At 37.1% G+C, this 22090-nt stretch overlaps 1 protein-coding gene across 6 annotated transcripts in view; it reads left to right on the top strand.

Annotated features, from left to right (window-relative positions):
• The window catches only part of NTRK2 (neurotrophic receptor tyrosine kinase 2), a 197437-nt gene that overhangs the window by 22672 nt on the left and 152675 nt on the right, over window positions 1–22090 (top strand). For all 6 annotated transcript variants that reach the window (XM_030968213.1, XM_030968214.1, XM_030968218.1 and 3 more), the window contains exons 4-7: window positions 1712–1780; window positions 4791–4945; window positions 17773–17909; window positions 20839–20971. In XM_030968213.1, coding sequence (XP_030824073.1) covers window positions 1712–1780; window positions 4791–4945; window positions 17773–17909; window positions 20839–20971 — 494 coding nt within the window. The remainder of the gene's footprint in view (window positions 1–1711; window positions 1781–4790; window positions 4946–17772; window positions 17910–20838; window positions 20972–22090) is intronic.

Here is a 22090-nt window from a genome sequence, read left to right as displayed (position 1 = left end):
TTTTTGTGTGCAGTTGAATTGGGAAATTAATTCATATTCTCTTTCTATGGAAGTGGAAGTGGGATCATTAACTACTTCAAAATAACCCTGACAGTGATTTTTTCCACTTAACATGAATTAAAAAGACTACAGTAGGCATCTCTGTAGTCAATAATAAAGGATCACCTTATGAAAAATATACATATAAAATTAAATTTACTGTCAAAGTATTGCTTAAGGTGATACATTTACAGCCGTGGTCTGCAGGTAAAGCACTCTGTATATCTGGTTGTCTTTTGGGAAAGGTAGGATTTATTTGATCTGCAGGTAAGAGAGGCATGCCTTGTCTGGCAATACCACAGGGGCCTCCATACATGCCACTTATCAGTGTGGGAGCAGGAGTGATCTTCCTGTGTGGTGAGTGAAGAGTTTCCCATGGAGGGATGGGGTTTGATGTGGCTCCATGTTGGAGGCAAAAGCCCAAGTCAATATGAGGATCCCGCATCTTTTATTCAAACTCCCAACACAATGCATGTGCATACTAGGAAAAAAATGGATAGTGACAGTTTTTGCTTAAACATAACTTCTGTTCTATATGCAAATTGCTCCTTAATGTCAATTTATCTGATCAGGGTCCATGAAATAGTAGCTCTTGTGTTTTGTTCTCACATGTAAGGACCAGTCAGTTTGTAAACTTCAGGCTCTTCTTTGCCAGAAGGAATCAGTGATGAAATATAATCTCTTTGATTCTGCTCTAAACATTTTTAGAATATTCAGCTTGTAATTTCTGCGAAAATTATCTTGTACTCAAAGATCAACATCTGAAAGTTTGGAAGTAAACACTGTGTTCTTTAATCAGATTACAAAAAAAAGATATTTACACCTGGAGTTTAGATGCAATGCAACAGTAAGTGTGGAGCCCCTATGGCACCTTTATAATACCACATAAAACTCATGGTATTTTGGTTCATAACACTGATCTGTGCTTTACTGCTGGCAGTTAAACAGTTTACTGCTCTCACTATCTTTAATTCATAGACTGATAAGACTGTACAAAACCAGCATTATTTTGCTTTGGGGTGGAGAAAGTAGTTTTGTAAGCTGTGAGGGGAGGAGTATTTCTGGTTCCGATCAATATTTCTTTGCTCAGCATAATGGGAGAAGACCTTTCACTTAATTACCACTGGAAACCGTAAATGCTTAATTGACATAAAAAAGCCCAATACAGGCATTTTACAGTTTTCCTTTTGATCTTCCATGTGGGTGCATATTGCACATGCAATTTGAAAAGAACAACTAAAAAGCTCTGATGTGGATGTGTGCTAGCATGTGAGGAGGGCTTATATGAGTACAGAGTTTGGTGCAGCATCAAAGAAAGGGATACACCCATTTCACATGAATAAATTGAGCATATAATTAACACCTGGACTTTACAAAATACTTTTGAAACACAGTTAAATCTGCTGCTTTTCTGCAAAACAAAGTGCTAAAAGTGAAAATATTGATCCCTGCTGAGTTTGATTTTGAAGGTACTTGACATTACATGCTGACAGGACTCAAGCCCTTGAAACCCTTGAAACCATCAAGACTGAACACTACCCTTTTACAGTTGAAGTCAAAGGACTTTTAGAGCAGGTTCTAGTTCTTTATTGCTTTTTCAAGAGAGACAAACTGTATTTTTAGTGTAAGAAGAAGCAATTCTAATTAATGCAATCTTTCTCTTTTGCCATAGCAATTTATCCAGAAACAAGCTCTCGAGTTTGTCCAAGAAGCCTTTTCGCCATCTGGGTTTGTCTGATCTGTAAGTTGTCATTTCTTAAAATATAAGTTTATTTTTGGCTGGAATGGAAGAATAACACTTCAAAGTTTGTTCTCTTGAAGGTAGAGGAATTAGAAGAGCATTTCTGGTCCAAAGAAAGCATAAATTCTGAACACTTAAATGCAGAGAAATTTTCATTCCAGGGGTTCAAGAAGGTTAGGTATATATTTTAAAGCAATGTAGAGGTCAAAATAACCTCTTCCTTCATCTTTAAGATATTTTATTGTGAGATTACTTCACACAAAACTACTGGCATTTATTTAAGTATTTGAACTAGTGAAAATACAGTCTTTTGCACATATTCATATAAGACTGTTTCTCATATTCTTATAGTGGTGTGGCTGGCTATTTAAGAATATTTTTATTTTCTCAAATTCTTGAGTTGCACTGTGCTTTATGTAATTGTTTAGCAATGAAGGGGCTGGTAAACATTTCTTTATTGATTTTTTTTCAATACTAACATTTTTATTCTCTGTTACATCTACCATTTTTTCTTATTGATGCATGTTCCAAAATTTTGGTCATCCTGTGCATTCTCCGCTAATATGCAGAGAGCCTGCAGGAGTTCTGGGAGATCTGGTGGCTGCAGAGGAGAGGGAGGTTGCTCTCCTGGATCTCAGATCAGAGTCAGAATTTGTCCAAAGTGCCAATGCAAGTATGAATTACCTGACATGCAATCCTAGTCCTATTCTGCTGAACTTCAGCATGTGAGAAGTGAAATGAGCAAATCTCAGTGGCACAAAAAGAGGTTATGCCCCTTAGGTATATTTTGTTGATAATTAAGTTGGTATAATTATTTTCTTTATGGCCCTGGGAACACTGCTCTCTGGAATATTCTTTAATAACTTGAGTGGAGCTCTCTAATGAGGAGACTAGCTAGTTGCAAAGGTTTCCCATTGCTCCATGTCCTTTGTCGTTCTGTTGCTCCTGCATGAAGAAGCAGGGCAAATGTAGTGGGAGTGGACCAGATATGGGCAAAATGGATAGTGTGAAGGTTAAAGAGATTACTATTTGAGGTATGGAGACAATGCATGATGATGTACAAGTTGAGAAAAAAACGGGATACAAAATTGACGTAGAGTGTTGTGGGCTTGGCAGAGGGAGTGTAGGACTAGACAAACTGAAGTTATGCAAACAAATGTTGTGATAAAGTAAGATAAACAGATGGAGGCGAAATGAGAGAAAGACAGTGGAGGGATAAAAGCAGAGCCTGAAAGGAGAACAAGCAGTGATAAAATCAGTATAGTTGAACAATTCTGTTAATAAGTGTTTAATACATAGCTGCAAGATCAGAAACAGGAGAGAAGGAAGTGTGTTGGTAGGTGAATCTGAGATATGAATGTTGCCATAAATAGCTTCTGAAGAACTTCCTCTCAATCTGATAAGCAAGTATGTTTGTCCTGTCAATACCTTTGCATATCAAAATGTAAAGGGATGAGACATTTAGAATAAAGTGAAGTAGAGAATAGTCACCAGGTATTACAGAGAAGGAGATGCCACTTTGGAAGGTTTCTTCTAGAACAAATGAACTGCAGGCATAAAATTAGAGCAAACAAGATAAAGACTCAGAATTTGCTTACTGTAGGTCAGAATTTTTCTTTCACACAAGTGTCTGTAGAGGGGCATTATGCATCCAGCACAATGATGTGATCCAGCATCCTGCCAATGATGTGCTTAAATCCTTACATGTGTTTAGCACAAAATAAAACACTAGAAGAAGACTGCTCAGCCATTGGTCAAGAGAAATTTCTCTTTACAGGATAGGATGAAACAGAAGATAGAAGTAAATTCAAAATACTGTTTTGAAAATGCATGAGATAGGCTTTGACCCAAGGAGTTATCATGTTCATACTATGTCTTGTGCAAACAATTCTTGTTCATGCTGCGTGTTAAAGTCCAGAGGATGACTTCTGTGAATACAAATTGCTCCTTCAGACACTTTTGAGGATCCCTGCAGTTGTTTCTCCTCAAAGGACTTGAGATGGCTTTTGGGCAAACTGCTCTAATAAGACAATTTTTTTCATGATTTGCACACTTCATGTCTTCAGGAAGCATTTGTGAGCATAGATTTTGCAAGAAACTTGAGCTTCTGTACATCAAAATTACCTGTGAAACTTTGTTAAGAATGACTGTTCTCTTGACAATGAAATGCCTTAAACAGACACTTGCTCACCCACTTTATTGGATCTCATGTATGCCAGTAGAAGGAAAAATAATTCTGGTCACTCTTTATGTAGATATGTTTCTGTTCATATTTAACATTCATGTAATTACATTACACTGTTGTGTAGTTTTATTAAATTTTAAAACTGCAATTTGTTAAGTTTGCTAACCTGTGGTTTAAATTCCAGGCAGGGTACTGTATCAATTTCTATTTTGGGGCCATTTTTTCATTTAGTATTTCTTCATGACATTGTCTATGGTTTTACTGTGAGGTTTTTCTAGAGTGTTGTAGCAGATGAATTTTAAAGATTAGGCAAAATCCTTTTTTGTGATTAAAGTTGGAAGAGTGTGTGTATAATCCAAGACTGTTTGACTTTATAAAGAATTTACCACTCCACAGCAGTAAACCATTTCTGAGGTAACTGAGTGGTGGCTCAGGTGTAGAAGAGATGAATTCTAATCACTTCCTGATTTATTAAATAAAATGGATCTTCTTGAGCGGCTGTTCTCCATGGGCTCCTGACTTAGACTGATGAATTTGAAATAGTACGCAAATCCCTTGTGCGGTCTCTGCTGCCTATGATATTCTGGGCCCTCAATGGATGCAGCACTTAATTCCCTACATGGAAACTGTTACCAACTTGGCAGCTTACTCTGCACTGAGTTTACCAAGGGTGCATGTGTTATGCCTCTTAATTAAAGAGTTCATCCTAAATAACTAACTTGTATTCTCACCCAGCTGAATGCTTGGAGCCCCCTGCCCCTCATTATTTTTCCTATATATGTGGCACATTTAACCTTCTAAAAAAATTGGTGTTTTTTCCTGTAGGATATTGGTGGATAATCCATTCAAATGTTCCTGTGAAATCATGTGGATCAAGAAATTTCAAGAGACCAAGTTTTACACAGAAACTCAGGACTTATATTGCATAGATGACAACAATAAGAAGACAGCCTTGCTGGATATGAAGGTCCCGAACTGCGGTAATATTCTTTTAACATAAAACTACTGTTAAGTTATTGTGAGCCAGGCAAAAATGAACATGCTTTTCTACAAAGTACTTCTCAGGATGTCAACAGTGCTCTAAAGGAAAGGCTAATGGTCTGTCAGTGTTTTTTTGTCCCACATGGAATGGTTCTTGGAACTTCATAGAATTACAGGATCACAGAATATCCTGAGTTGGAAGGGATCCATCAGGATCATGGAGTCCAACTCCTAGCCCTGCATGGGACACTCAAAGAGTAACACCATATACCCAAGAGCATTGTCCAAATGCTTTTTAAGTCAGACAGGATTGGTGCTGGGACCAGTTCCATGGGGAGCCTGTTCCAATGCCCAGCCACACTCCTGATATGCAACATAAATTCCCCCGACTCATCTTCATACCATTTCCTTGAGTCTTGTCATTGGTTACAAGTGTGAAGAGATCAGTGCCTGCCCCTCCTCTTCCCCTTATGAGGAAGTTGAAGACCCCAGTGAGGTCTTCCATCAGTCTCTTCCAGGTTAAGTGACCTCAACCACACCCCATATGGCTTCTCTCAAGGCCCTTCACCAGTTCATGTAAACCTGTTCATTTTTCTCTTGATCCTTTAAGAACGTACCATTATTCAAGGGCAAGGAAATAGAATACTGATTATAGATAGCAAACAAGTATTTTACAGAATGCATGTGCCTTTGTTGAACTAAATATTAGTGTTTCCTAACTCAATAGCTGTTCATGGCTCAATTTTATCTACTTGAATTTTTTTCAGGTATCTATAGTTAATGAAGTCTCTATTTTCCTTCAAAAATACTAGTATTAGGGCCATAGGAAGAAAATTCAGAACTACATGCCACTTGAGACAAATTAACAAGAGCTCTGTTCTCCATGCTAGTGAAACTCTACTGAGTTCACTTTAAAGGTTGTACAAAAGAGTTATATCAAACTTAGGTCTGTGGCATATTGCAACATATTGTTTTCAGATACATGGGTCTACAAGAATTTGAAAAATTATATAACAATAAGGCAATCTCCTTCCCTTTTTCATATACAGTTTTACTGCCTGTGTACGGTCCTGGGACAGCTGGGGAAAGGTTTCACTCACTAGCTGGAGATTCCTCCTCCTCTGTGTATGAGGGGCAGAAATGGGGTGTTTCTAACATGATGTCACATCTGCTGGGCTCTAGAAGCAGAGTGGGAAACTGGGGTCTCCAGCAGCAGGCAGGCAGGAAGGAAAGAGGGCAAGAAGATCTTAATGGAGGGCTGATTTGGATAGGAAAAGCCATAAGTGAATGTGACCTGTAGGAGAAATTACACTTTTTCTCCTTCTGTCATTGTCCATTGAGCATCATTTTCTCCACTGCCTGTGTGGAGGGTGTGACATCCTCTGATAGCATCTGCCAGCAAAGAGCAGCCACGGTGGGGATTACTGTAGGCTCAGCAAGTGCAGCATTTACTGTCAATAATGTATTTTGTGGCCTCATATCATTGTTGATCTTGTGCCCAGCTTCTTTCTGGGGCCAGGTATGGTGGCAGAAATGGTGTTAGTGTCTCATGCAATCAAAAACCCCGCACATGTTCCAGAAGTCTTGGGAGCTGCAGAGTTGGTCTTGTGTGCTCCAGGATCTGATTTACCTGAAATGAGAGATATAATACCTAGCTGAGCTAAATGGACCCAACCTTCTGCTCCAGCTGGATGGACTAGAAGGTAGATTAATGTGCTGGGTGTAGAGAGGTCAGCTGTTGGACTGAGATCAATTATTGCAAGAGAGAAATTCCAGCATATTTTGTAACATTCTTAGCTGGTGCGTCTAGAAGCTACCAGGTTGCTAGGGTTTTCCTTTGAAAACTTTTAGTGTTAAATACCCAGAATTAAACCTGTGAGAGATTAGTTCTTTCCCCTGATTTCTTAACCATCTGCAGCCGAAAGAGGCTTGTCCCTGGGCCCTGGATGCTGTTTAGGTGCATATATGTGTACACATGCATGCGTCTTGTGGGCATATCTTGACTAAAATACTTGTCATGACAAGGGAAGGTGGTACTTCCAATTAGAAGAGGAAAAGGAGGAGGGAAGGTGAGTATATACAACATTTAGACTGGAATTTGCAGTATATGTAATTTGCATATGGAAAGCATGTATTGTATTGAAGATCTGAGTGGATGCCAGCAACATACCTACAAATAATTTATGTTAGTTTACAGGGTCCAAATATCACAAAATTTTACACCACTTTTCCTCTCCCTTTTTTTCTTTTGTTTTAGCATCTGTTTCCTCTTAATTTATCTTTTCAAAATTAACCAATGTAGGACATAGATTTTTAATAAAGATGACAGCAGATCCTTTTCCTAGACATAGAGTAGAGAATGCCTGGTGAAGAGCAATGACTCCCTTATTGTGTTCTGGAAGATATCTGAAAAATTGACTTCGTGGCTCTTGGTTTCAGTATCTTCACAGGTATTTTTCTGTATTTTAAAGGACAAGACTTAGTTTCAAAACAAAACCATGGATGAAGCTGGTATATTTCATTTCCAGAACCTTTTGGAAGGCTAATATGTAGAACTGAAACAGAAGAGAAATTAAATTTTTGACATATTGAATTTTTTTTTCCTGTGAGCTCTGGGATGTTTTTTACCTCCCTTTGATGTGAAGAGAAATATTTGGGCATGAAGGCCTCTGCATTTTTTTAGTGAAACATTTTCTCTGCTTTTCTAATATTCTTTGCTAATGAAATGGTTCCATCTCATCTTCTTGGGGAATTTGTTTTTTCCTTATTTTTTTTTTAATTTGTAAATTAAGCAAAAGTGCAGTCTTGGTGTTACTAAGGTGTTACTTCATAGTCTTATAGTAGGAGGCCTATACAGTATGTGATAAATGTTTTGATAATAGGTTGTCTTTCTGCTGTGTGCTGTAAATAAATCTTTTGCTGGGAAGTAGGTAGAGGCCAATGTGGTTTATTGATCATAGGACTTTGGTTTGTAGGTAATTGATGAGAAAATTAGGAAATTTCTGTGGTCCTTTGCTAACTGTTTGTACGGTGGGAGTGTTCAATAACCTGCTCATTAAAGATTGACTGCCATTTAGATGTCATCAACTTTGTGATTTAATTTCTTGAGGTTTAAACTCAGGTATGCTCACTATCTAGAAGATCCTTTCCAACTGCAATATTAAAAGTGTCAATCAATAATTATTTTTCCAACTGCATTTGAAATGTATGTAGATATGATGAAAATTGTCAAATTCTTCTCGGTTTTAGGATCATGTGTAATTACTGTGTCAAAGATTTTCAAGTTGCATCTACCACAGTAGCAGAGCCTTTTGTGTATAGAGATGGTCATGTTCAGTTTTGCCATTTTCAGAGCATTTGCCAGTTATCTGTACAGCATGGACAGCACCACCACCTGGGACATCTCCTTTTGTTTCCATCTGGTAAATAGCACTAGTAAATCAATGAAGAGAACTAAATGAGTAAACACTTTATTCTTATTAATGCTTCTAAGCTCTGTTGTTTATTACCACCAGTGTCTTAAGTCCTTGGAAGTGGGACATGTTCTGTGCCTTGGGTAAGGTTACTTAAAAGACTGTCAGTCTGCAGATCACCTGGAGCTTGCTGAATGCCAGAGAGGCAGGACCACATCCTTGGGACTGATTGTTGAGGTGTCGCTTGCCCCTCTGGCAGACAGTTATTGAGCCATTACCATTGATTTCAGTGATACTGAAAGAAGTCTTTTTATCTTCTGGTGTTTTGGGAAAAGGCGTTGCTTCTACAGCTGTCTCTGCAGTCCTGTACAAAATTTGTATTGCTTTGCATCTCAGTCTGGTTAATGGCATTTTGCCTTATCTGGCCAATTTAGTTTTGTATGTGGAGATATCATGCTGAATCTGTCTTTCAGTTTTGCTTACTGTGCCAGCCTTGGATGCTTTTTTTATCATATATTGTTTCTTTAGGTGCATTCTTTCTTATCACTGGTCACATATGCTAGCTGCAATCTACTAAACAATGTTGCAGATTAGTTCTCTGTGCTAATTTGCTTTACATATCACTAAGGAATATTCAGAATGGCTGGCTGTTTACATCTGCAGCTTGTCAGTGGAACTGTTGTCTTGTCTAAGACCTATGTGATTTAATGAATGTTTACATTCTTTGCCTGTCTTTTCTCCTGCACACAAACTACCGTGGTGTTGCTCTTAGTGCATTCTAGGATACTTGTGTATGTATGACTGAAAAAAATTTGGAAGTTGTTGTAATGTAGGATTTCAAGCTAAAATAACTGCTTACTCATTTCTTACTTGTTGGGGAAACCCATGATTTTAACAGGCAATTGCTTGGATGACTGAAAATGGACTGGAACTGTGTCTAGCTTAATTTAAGCCTGTTTCTGGTGATTTTGGTTTTTGTGCTAGAGGTAAATAAGTACGTGGCAAAATGAGACTGGAGGCAGGTGGTTATAAATCCTAAGAAGGAATAAAGGCAAACTGAAGGATTGACACATTTGTTTCTTCGAATTTACAGAAAAGATTTGTACTATTACTGAGCCAATAAAATAAGCATTAGATGTTAAGCAATTGCAGTACAATGCAGTCTAAAACCACAAGCAAAGGCATAATCCAGTGGGTGTTGACATTCTTTTCCACTATCAGCTAGATTTCATGGATAAGCATATTAGAAGGAAAATATTACAGGCAGAATTGAGTTTCAAAAAATACTTAAATGTTCCCAGTGTTTATGTTTCAGAATATTCATGCCTGTGTTGTTTATTTTGGCACAAGAAATAGATGTGGTGCATGATATGTAGAGGCAAACTCTTCTTATTTTCTCTGTAAGAGTTTTAATTCATACTGGTGATTGTGGCTTTTGTGAAAAACTTCATTTTTTGTGAGATTTTGACAGTAATGGAGTTTCACTGTTGCTCTCAAGTTGAGTTAAAATTTTCCAAACTTAATTAGAAGAATTTTCTAGCTTGTAAGTGGAAATAACCAAAAGTTTATGGAACTTGAAAGGCAACAGGAATCCCATATTCAAAGATACGTATATAACTTTCTTCTGAATATGCAACATTTACCTATTTGTGAATCAAACATCAACTTTCATACAGATGTTTATACATTACAATCTATGTAAATCAGGGATTGTGAATGACGATAGTTGAGCCACATGTGGCATATGTGAATATCTCATATTAAAAAAAGCCAACTTTTGTTTGATAATACTGATTCAAATTCTGCTTTAGTGTCAACAAAGGAGATTTGTAATACAAAATAGATTAGAAATAGAAGGAAGTAAAGCGTTATCCAAGGGAAAGAAGTATCTCTGAACTCATGACATTGTGCAGATTTACAGAGGTACTCTCTGTGCCTGACTTGACACATCTGTGTAAGGGTGGAGTATTGACCTGCTAAGGAGAGCAGCTCTTTGACTCTTTTGTGGTGATATTCTTACTTTGCTCTGTCTAGGTGAAGACTGATGACTAGATAACTCTACCCTGAAATCTAAAGAAAGTACTGTTTTCTTTAAAAGGGGAATCCTTTTTTCAAGGCATCACTTCAGTAATATACTTGGCATATGGTATACTTGGTACCAAAAGTGAAACCCATCATTTTACTTTTTTCATGTTCTCTGAAAATGTTCCTGTTTCAGGATCACATGGTTATCATGTTGCACCATTAGGCAGGTCAGCATTATTTTGAGTATTTTCTGGACACACATGAAATTCTGCAGATAACAATACTGAAACTGCATTACATACACTTGGTGAATTAGATGCCATTTGTTAGAGGTTTGCTTAAGCTGGTTTGAGCCTCATTAACTTACACTTCAAAGTCTGTTTAACTCTCAGTTCATCTGTTAAGCTTGTGGCTGACATATTCAGCCCAATGGCACTGCCTGTCTTTGGTTTTCCTTTGAAAGCTATTGTGGCTCAACTGTAGCTTAAATGCCACATTAGTACAATTTTGCCAGGTGTAATTTAATTTCCATAACCATTCAGAAAATTTAATTTCCTTAGCCATTCATGAAGGTTGGATACCTTCATGATACTACTAGCAAGAGAATTGTTGATAAAGGTTGATAGCTTCTGTAAAAACACTTCATCTCAAAATTCTTGCAGACAAAGTGCTTATATTATTACTGGGGATGAGGCAAGATCCTATTTTATTCAGCACCTTCCTATTAGAATCCAAAGTACATCTAAGGGTCTTAAAAGTAAGGTCCTGGGAAGAAGTTAAAGAGCTGATGAAAACCTTGGATATGTAAGCCCTTCATCTGATTTGAAATATCAGCAGCAACCTTCAGAGCTTCTGTAGACGTTGACTGCAGATGAGAGCTTGGTGTCCAAATGAATTTGTGTGGGTGCACATCTCTTGCTGGTTTTTGGTTGCCCTGGATGGTGATGGTGTCACAGTTCTGTGGAGACAGTGCTTGCTGCTGTGGTCGTGATGAGGAATTAGCGAGTCTTGTGGTCTTTGCTGTGGCATGTGCTGGCTCTATGTAAAGAAGTTTGCTTCTAGTGAAAGCTTTAGTTATGTATGGAGTGATGGAGTGTTTAAAGGCAAAGTGAGAGTGCATTTGATCTGGGAAAGCAATACTTTAAATTAGACTCATCATCTTCTGGTAGAGACTGTACTTGTTTAATTGTTTTCCGTAAATGTTCCTGATTGAGAGTGACAATCAGGCATGCCATGAGAGGAGGGAGATTTCATTTAGTATTTTAAAATATTTGTGAGGGTTAGTGAGCTGCCATATCATTCATTCTGTCTCCTGACAGAAATACGTTCTGGCCAGCCTATGCAAAGTACCATTGGTACATTTGGTCACTGTGGAAAGCACCCATCAATATTTACTGTGCCACATGGCAAGCATATGTCTATTCAGTGGTGATTCAGTGCTTTATTCAATGTCTGTGTATTCTCTTGAAGATTGAAGACATTTTGATCCAGGTTTTTTAAATTTACGTTCACACACTGTGGGCAGAGTATGGAAATCTGGGGAAATGGGTCATAATCCCAGATTCATTTTCATCTTTTCTTCTCATACCTCTAAGATTAACACCTTTACTTTCCATTTTAACCTATTGGAAATTTTAAGTTTTGTTGTTCATTATGGCAAAATCTTAGTGAAGTAATAGGGATGCATGGTGGTTAATATCATAAAATGAAGACTGGAGAGGAAAGGGATCTTAGAGCTCCAGAAAAAAAATGGAGATGGAGATCTTTGGGATCTGGAAGATAAATGAAAGATTAAATTTCATTTTAAATGTTCTTTATTTCTGCTAATTCTGTATATTATTTGCCTAACATATTTTTTTCATCTTCATTGAATATATTTGTGCTTGTCATCTTGTTACAACTTCTCTGAAATTTCTGCAATTTTCTGTGTACTGAGGATTTTGATTCTGTTGTTGTGATAAAACAGGAAATGGAACAATTCCAAAACAGGAACCACAACAATTTCTTGTGGTTCTTTCATTCATGCTTTGAATGTAAATTTTTGGGGTATCGTTTTTTAATCTTTGAAGATGCAGCTAGGCTGAAAATCTGGCTTAGGGCTTGTTGGTTGCAGGCTTTTGTTAAGTGAAACCCAAGAGGTGAATCACATATCCAACAGCTCTTATCTTTATAGCTAGAATTACTAGAATGTTTCTCACTGTTTTTTTGTTTTGTTTTGTTTTGTTTTTTTAAACCCTTGAAAGCACATAGGAAAAGACCTCTGGAATTAGTAAACATTACTGCCTTTTCAAACAAGGCACAATTTCAATAGAACGATACAAAGTACATGGTATCATCATATCCTGCTTTCCATAATAGCCAGTTTTGAGCAAGTAAGACCTTTGAAATTTGCAGATCCATGTGACACTGTGGATGATTGCATCATCAACCATCCTGTTTTCAGGCTCCAGACAAGTAGTGGTTGTTACCAGGCTGTACTGTAGTGAGGTAATTATTTGTATGCTTTGTTCCTAGAGTGAAAAAACCAAACCAGGAGAAACAAGAACCCTAGACTTTATTGGAATCTTATGTGAGGAAAGTAGACTGATTTTAATCACTGTGCCCTAAGAATTGCAGTGGATGTTTTATAAATTAGTGGTTCTGGTAGGCTGGCTTGAATGGTTCAGTTTGATAGATGGTTGCTGCGTCAGTATTATTTTAATCATTCTGTGTCTGATATATTTACTAAAAAGATGGGTTAAGGATTTCAGGTGAGGATTAAAATTACCTGGTTAAAATCAGATGCAGAAAAAATTGTCATTTTTTCATGGTATCTTCTTGTTCTTGTTACACAACAAATTGACCTTCAAAAACATGCCAAGCAAACAGGAGATCACATGGGCTGCATTGAAAACCATTTAGTGATTCAATAGCAATATTGAATTTACAGTATTCTCTCAGGTACTAATTTTTTCATCATGTAATTTCTTAGGTGTTAATGAGGCTAATTGACCATACTGAGATAATTTTAAAGCTTTTTTAGCAACTGAAAAAAATCCTAGAACTGAGCAGGTGAAAGTTGAAGCAGAAAAAGTGAGTCTGGTATTAATTCTGTAAAAATTTTTTTTACTGCAGATAGTGACACAATATCTTTGGATTTGCTTCTTCTGGCTTAAGACCACCTTCTTTTAAATGTTCCTTTAGCATACTGGCTAAGGTTCTTGGTGCTAAGAGTTGAGTTACAGAGTAGAGTTTTTATTTCTCTATTAGATCATATCCTTCCTTTGACGTATAGTGGCAGTCTGGCTCTAGGAAGACCAGTCTAAGTTTTCTGTAGAAAGTAATAAGTAGCAGCATGAAGACTTGGAAAGCCCTGTAGGAATACAGGCACATTCATTTTCTTAATTTCCATTGACAGTTCTGTAGCCAAATGTAGTAGTAACCTTTGAAAATGGCATCCAAATTGTTGGTTTTGTGGTTGCTGAAGTCCCTGCTGTGCACAGGGAAGATGTGAGTCATTCCCTAGTGATGCTTGACAGCTTCACTGTCTGATGGCTTTAGGCCATCCTTTTGCACTAATGATGGTCTGTGAAGGTAAATGCCTCCCCTCCCCAAACCCTACTTTAAGGAGTGTTTGTTTCTCCTAAAGCATCAGATGGTATTTGGAGAGACTCAGCTGACATAAATGCTTGTCTCTAGTTCTGTCTAATTGTGCTGGGGTGAGGGAAGTGACTGCTTATTCTAATCCAGAGCTGCCTATTCCTGAGAATAAAGTGTAATCATGCTGAATATGAGAAAATACATTCTGTATGTGGTGAAAGCACATAGCTATTATGTGCTAGTGCATAATGGAAACACATGGATTTTAGTGTATGATTTCATCTCTCAAACTGTGTTACTCTCTACATTACAGTTTAAAGTTCTCAGTAGCAGGTTCTGTCCTCCCATTTTTGTAGAGATTGAAAGGATTTGAATAGATTATTAAAAAGAAAGAGGACTTGAAAAACAAAATAAAAGAAAGTGGTCTTAAAATGATCATTCAGAAACTCTCTTTACCCTGTTCCACCAGAACAGGAAAGTACTCAATAAATTTGAATGTCTGTGAGAAATTCCAGAACTCATAAAAGGAAGAGGCTCTTGTATGCAACCTGTATACAACATATTGTTGCAGAAGGTTAAGGCCAAGAATTTAGCAAACTTCAAATATATAGCAAAAATCAATCAGGTATTAGAAGGGTTATTGCTGATATCCAGAGTTATAATAATTAATTCTATCAAAGTTTGGAACAGAGACTGTGGTTCGAGTTTTGAGGCATGGATTAATCTGTCTGACAGATACCAAGATGAAACTTGTGGAAGGATGATGTCATGTCCACCTTGTAGAGGCCCTTATGCTACAGTCTAATCTTACTATGCTGGTGGTATACAAAAATATTTGAGTGTGCTATCTGCTAAGTTTGTATCAACTGCTGTTTACAAAGTCCTTTAAAATGTACACCCCTGTCAACAAAAGTGATAACTATCTAAACCACTGTGTTTAACCAAATTAACTCAGGAATAAAGGCAGTGTGGTTGGCTATCTCTGTAGTTCTGTAGGAGTTAAAGTGTTACTGGCCAATATAAATGTTCTCACACTACACTGGGCATACAAACTGAGCATTTGTGTATGTTAAGGTCCATTGTGTTCTTTTAGCATGCAGTTATTTTTCAGTATAGATTTTGCTGTTTAGTGTCATTGCTTTGCTGGTAAAGGCAATGTATTGCATGTCTAGATGAGGCCTTATGTGACTGTCTTGCTTTTCCCAAATAGAGCCATATCTCAACTAGTGTGGATTCTACTGTGGAGCAGTCTGGGTGCCACTGGAAAGCAAAGCAAAATTAGCCTGCAGTTAAAGCACACTGTCTCAATATATCCAACCAGAAAAAATGAATCCTGAGACAATTCTTGTGTTGTCCACCCATCTTATGACTGGGAAGAAGAGTAAAAGAAAACACACAGAATAATGTGATTTCTAATCTGTTCTAACTCTAATTCTATTCCATTCCATTCCATTCCATTCCATTCCATTCCATTCCATTCCATTCCATTCCATTCCATTCCGTTTGTACCTTTTTAGATGCAGGGGCCTTGCAATTGGTTTTTAGAATTTTATGAACATACATAATAATAAGCACTATTATTTTATAGCCTTCTATCAGGATGCAGCATGATGTCGTTGTTTCCATTAGAGATGTAACACCAACATGACATGTGCAGACTTCTGCAAATAAAAATAACTAGATCTAGTTCTTGGTGGGAACCAGAGCCAGTACCAGAGGAATTAAACTTCAGTTGCTTATCCTATGAATAAACACATTGCAGGAAGAACTTGTCTCAAAACTTAACAGCTATTTAAAGGAGAGCTCTAAGGGACAAAAGTTATTTTTATTTTTGCTTGCATGAGAGGTTTCACATGAAGTGATGTGTTAGTAGGAGCTGTGCCAGTTTGCACAATGATATGCTAATCTATCATCTAGACCTCCTCCCAAGTGGTGGGGTTAAGAAGAGTGGGGATCTTTATTCTCCTTGCATGTTCAGGTCTGGCAAGAGTAATTGGAATAGTATTTAGAGGTGTTGTGGAAGTGTAACTTTATAAAGCAAATTATCTCATTACTTCTCCCCTTGTTCTCTAACTAGCATAATTAATATCCAAATGTTCCCTAAGATTAGTTTTATTTCCTGCTCAGCTAGTTGACAGACACTGGTGAGATCTGAATTCACAGCAGGCTAGAGCAGATGGCCACTTTCGCTAACAGATTACTGCATCAAGGCATACAAACTCCCCAGCTCTGTCTCAATAAACTTCAACACATGATTTATAAAGTGAACATAATAGAAGAAATCCATGATGCCTATAATGGGAATCATATTACCACACTGCTTAAAACACTGTGAGAATTGCCTGAGCAGTTATCGTATACTTGTGCTGATTTTCAAATCTTATTAGGCAGGAAAGCATTGTCTGGAAAATTATTCATCTTCTTTTCTCTATTGCTTCCACTTAGTTATATTTTACTGAACTAATTTAAGGGAGGTTTCCAATACATCTAGCTTCTGTTGAACCTCCAGCAATCATATGCATATGTTCACAGTGATTCGATGGTTATTTATTTGTTTTGGACCTTTTACATAAAGAAAACGTTCTCTGCTAAACTTCTATACCACCAAGTCCATGCTGACTCTGCTGTACTCTCAACTAAAAAACACAAACAAAGAGAGCTGCTGTTTCAGAAAAAGAAAAGTAATTGCAAAATAATGCATAAATGTCCTGCACAGCAGATAAGCTTGATTATTTGAGATGATAAATTGCAAGTAAAATTTGCCTGGAACAGTTGGTGTGAAATGCCTTATAAAGGAGACCAAGGCTCTTTGCACAGTGTAGCAGCTTCAAATGATGACCCAGTATCTTTTAAGAAGGATGTTATTTCTAGAATGATGCATAATTATTTTTTACATAAATAAATACAAAATGTGAATCCCTCGGTGCCTGAAATCTACTGATATTGCTAGTATTATTTTGGAGAGGGCAATTGTGTATTTCTTTATGTTCTTGTAAACATTCAGCAAAAATTTACACTCTGGGAAGTTCCCATTGCTTTGGATGCCTTAGAACAAGGCACAGAGTGATTTATAACTCTGTAAGATGGAGGGGGAGTCCTAATTCTTATAAAACCTGGTCTTGTTTCCTGAAGAGTGTATCTCACTGCTTTTCTGCTTTCCCGAGGACAATAGAAAAATCAGCTGATGTGCCTTGAGTAAAGCTCTGTGCAATTGTTAACCCTCTCTTCTGTCTTTTCCCTTCTCTAGTTCAATCTATTAAGTTCTCTGTTTTCCTCCCTTTGAGCTTGAGTTCTAGGTTTTGCCCTGCTCATTCTGAGCTATGTCTCTATATCAGAGGGGGGCTTCAGTCTCTTGTGGGATACTGGGAGCTAATTGGATTTTCCTGTTAGTGTTGTGAAGAACAGTGGAAATACCACAATATCACTGAAACCCAGAGGTTTCTTTGTAGAGGTTATAAAGAAACAGATACAATTTCCAGTTTTAAAGAGTAAAGGAAGAGGGTTTTTTTCATTTTGAAGTTAAGATAATTTCTGTTTGTGCACTTGACATATATTCTTGTATAATTAACTAGTTAATGTATTTCCACATGCAATAATGTTTTCTTAGGATGTGAAGCAGAGGAGGTGCAGAAAATACAGAGCAGCAAAAGATTATAGTTTTCTATTTTCAAAGATGCTGTTTGTACTGTCTGACTAAATAGTACTGACTACAATGAATATTTGATGTATTGCTTGCTTAGATTTGCATGGTGTCTATTCTGTCAAATACAAATACATGTTGGGTTTTTGTGTTGTTGTTTCTATCACAGACTTGCCCTCAGCAAACTTAAGCAATTACAACATCACCGTGGTGGAAGGAAAGAGCATCACGCTGTACTGTGATACTACTGGCGGGCCACCCCCAAATGTGTCCTGGGTGGTAACTAATCTTGTTTCCAACCATGAGGTAAGGTTTATATTCAAACACGTGACAATTCAGCTGACACCTGCTGAAGGATGGAATGAAGTTTCATGTCCAGCTCTAGTTAACTTTCTATTAAAAGTTGAAATAGAAAGTTAATGTTGGGATTACATTTATTTTCTAGTTACTTTCAATCAAAAGTGGCTGTGGCAGTGCTTTTGAGGAATGGCAGACATTTGTTTCTCAAGATTCTCATTTGCTCTCTGGTTTTTTGGATGTTCACTTGTAAATGAGAGTAATGTAATTTTTGGAAGTAATGTGAATTGGAATACTGAAATGGAAGCATTTTTTTTATTATGATTGATACCTACCTACAGAGACTAAACCCAATCTATACTGATTGTGAAAAAAGCTTTGGATCTGTAATTATATTATATTTTAATTTCATAATTTGATATGTTGGAATTTGGTTGTAAATATTTTGTGGCTTGTTTAATTTTTCTTCAACACATTTAGCAGCATCAGAAAGCCTTGAAATTGAAGATTTTACTTAAAATACTGTCAGGTTGGTTTTGTTTTGTTTTTTTTTTTTTTTAATTATATATGAATATCTTTCCTCATTGAAACCATCTAGGTGGGGAAATTTTATTTACTGGGCTCTTTATATTTTTATTTTTGTTTTTGTAGACTGTGTGCTGCTTAAGTCCTTTCTGATGGAAATATTGAAAAAGGAGGAGCATATAAGCAGCTGCTGACCTCATAAATTGCTATTATTTCACAATACGAAAAACTTATGTTTATTACAATTTTATGGTATTTGCTTTCCTATAATCATGGTGGTGTACATGATGTGTTAAGCTTCTTGGTCTTTATAAGGTGTGGGAAGTGTACTTTCAAAACTCTTCTTGCAGTGAGGAGGAGACAGGACCTCTTGAGTTTCATAGTTTTAATATTTTCTTTCCAAAGTTCATTATATCAGGCTTGTACAGAATTTAAGTAGTCTGTCTTTCATTCCAGCTTTCATAAGTAAGAGCTCTGCAAAGCTCTAGTTGTATTTTAAAATTTTTTTCTGATCTGTAAAACTCCCCAAAGGCATCAAGGCATCAGTTGTCATCGAGAACAAGAAATTAAAACACTGTGGGGAACCTCTGCCAAGTTCCACTCTTTTCCAAAAATTTTTAAAAGTTTTAATTTTAGGAGCCAAAACAAATGTGGGACTCTGTTCAAAAAGTGAGATCATCTAATTTTGTTAACCCTCCTATCTTTGAAATGCCACGGTCAGTTTGCTTCAAGTTTTCCATGAGTATTCTGGCATAACTTGATCATGCTATTGTAGAGGGGCTTATAATATAGGCTGGCTACAAACTTAGCCATGGAGCACAGCAGTCTTTTCAGTAGCAGAAGAGCATGAGCCTTTTAGACCTTATTTGTGATTCTCAACTATCCTTTTCTGTAAGTGTTGCTTTTTGTTTCTTTTCTTTAACTCCTATATCTCAGTTTCTGCCTTCATGTTCTTCATCTTGTATGCTTCTTTTAACTGTTTCCTCTCAACTCTTTTAAAAGAGGGATGTTAGCTCTTTTAAGAGTTAAAACTAGGTTTTAGTTCTGCGAAACTAACTTTTGTGTTCTGAGTTTCTGTGTTGATGGATAGTTTGACTGATGTTTAGATTTTTCTTTCTGTACGTTTCAGCCCTGAACCTGTGTTTCAGCCTCTCTGCTTTCAATCCAGCTTTGAGCACTGCTCAGCTCTGAGAATTGCAAAGTAGGAAAATATGTGAAGGGGTATTTGCTTTTCCACCTGCCTCCCTTACTGTCACACTGAGTCTGAAGGGACGTTGAACTTGTGCGGAGTTAGGCTGTCATCTCAAGCTTCAAAATTCTGTTTGCGCAGGACTGAATGCAGGAGCATTCCCACATATTCCTGTTGACTGCCACCTAAAGTTGCTGTGGTTTTACAATTATAGTGGGTCACTTGTTTGTGTTGTCTGTAGCACTGACAGCGTACATTACAAAAAGTACCTCAAAAGTAGTTTAAAAAATTATCATAATTGGTTTTTTTTTTTTGAAGGGTGTTTTGGTTCCTTTCCAGTTTAACAGAGTAGCTTAGCTCTTTATGAAACATTCAAGTATGGAAATAATAATTATTTGGTGATTATATGAAGGGCCTGATTTATTAACATCAGACAAACAACTAGCTTTACTAGTACTTTTTGTGTGAGGGGATAACTCAGTCATATTTCTTTAGCCAGTGTGACACAGCTGCAAAGTCAGTATGTTTTTTAAGATTGTAGATAGACACTCAGGTTTCTAAGGATCATAAGAATCAAGATTTTTAAGAATCATCATTCTTACCTTAATTAGCTTGTTCTTAAACACATAAAACAGCACTTAGGCAATAGTTTAGGTAGTAGAAGATATGCAGTTTCTTATGGAAAGTTTCTTGAGAGAAGGAAGCTTTCAAGAGAAATTTGGTTAAGAAGAAGATAGAAAACGTGTCAAGATACAATAGGGCTCAGAAGGCAGTAGTGGAAGAGATGCCAAGCATAAATTTAAAGGAAAGAGAGAAAAGGATGAGTAAAGCAAGGATTGGATAGAATATAGGCAGGAAGAAAACATTATAGAGAACATGCAGAAACAGACCAGTCATGAAGTAGGAGAGAGGGATGAGCAAGGGCATATGATTAGAGGGGAAAAACATTTGTGTAGAGGGGATAAAGTGGTAAAAAAAGGGCACAGACTGGGAAGTGGCAGGGCAGTTTGAATATGCTGCCACTGACTGTTAGAATTGGTTCTGTATGTGTTTTAGGTCTGTTTGGATAAGACACTAAAATAAGAGTTTGCTTAATTATGGAGAGATAGAGCTAAAAGGAAGGGAAAACGAAAAATGCCACTCAGCTGTGGCCAGGAATTCCCTCCCTCTCCTTTGTTCTTAATGCTGTGGTTGACGCATACATGTTTTTCTGATCATTTTCAGAGTGACACAAATAAGAACCCTGCCTCTCTCACCATCAAGAATGTCTCATCAATGGACAGTGGACTGGAGATTTCCTGTGTAGCAGAGAACATTGTGGGAGAGGACCAAGCCTCCGCTGAGCTTACGGTATTCTGTACGTATGTGGGCCTCCATATAGACCTGGAGGCTAAACTGCCTTGGCAGGAACTGTTCTGGGTATTTTTTGGACCTTCAGGCTGTTGAAATGAAAACACTTAATGTGTGTGAGCTGTCTACTGCAGTTAATGTAGGAGCAGTCCAGTCAGCCATTGTTGCATTTATCTTTTTCAGCTCTGTATTCTGCAAAAAGTGTATTTCTGACTGCTTTGTCTTCCAGTTAAAAGAGTCTGTAAGTAAAGGTCTAAAATGCTGACTACTGAATGGCACTGTCAGTGTGGGAAGGTTTGTAATGGTGTGTGTGTACATGCACACTGTCTTAGCAATTGCAAAGGCTGGTAGAATTATACAAGACTACACATGTTTGTGTTCTTACTACCTAAAACAACAACTATTTTGTTCAATGTTTGTATGGCCAGATGTACATTTATTTGTCAAAGCTTTGAATAGTACACTTATTTCTCAGGGCCAAGGAAGGGAAAAGGGGTATATAAGTGCAGAGAAGCACTGGTTTCTTAAATCTGAGCTCCAGGATGAATTCATTTGACATGAGCTATACAGCATGTTTTCACAAGTTGCAACCTTCTGTTTAATTGAAGATGGGAATGGAACATTTTGGAGATCTCAAATTTTGCTCAGCATGTGCTTATGATGGAGTAAACTAGGAAAAAACCACTATAGATGTAGGTTTGTGGGTTGAAATTGGATATCTAATAACTATGGGAATGAACATAAACTAGAAATGTTTAAAGAGTGTAAATGAGATTCTGAGCTTGGCACTGTTATGGGTGATAAATGGGAGTATTACTAGAAGAAATTCGATTTAGTTAAGAATAAATATAAAGGAAAATAATGGGCAAGGTGTTGGAATAATCTCTTGAGGGAAACAGTAGAGGTCTCTAAAACTTGAGGCATTTAGCAGATTTGAGCCAGGAATATGTATAGTAAAGAATTTTTTTTCCCTGACAGAATAATCTAGAGAATTAAGTAATCTGTTTTGTCTTTGATTCTGTTAAGAAAATAATCTGTAAATCTGGATTCTTAGCTGAGTGTACTTTCCAGTAGTACTTGCTTTTGGCCAATTTTAAAAATTTTCAATACTGCTTAATACTGCTGT

This window comes from Camarhynchus parvulus, chromosome Z (assembly GCF_901933205.1).
Source record: "Camarhynchus parvulus chromosome Z, STF_HiC, whole genome shotgun sequence".
NCBI classification, from domain to species: Eukaryota; Metazoa; Chordata; class Aves; order Passeriformes; family Thraupidae; genus Camarhynchus; species Camarhynchus parvulus.
This window is presented reverse-complemented; position numbering and strand designations above follow the sequence as displayed.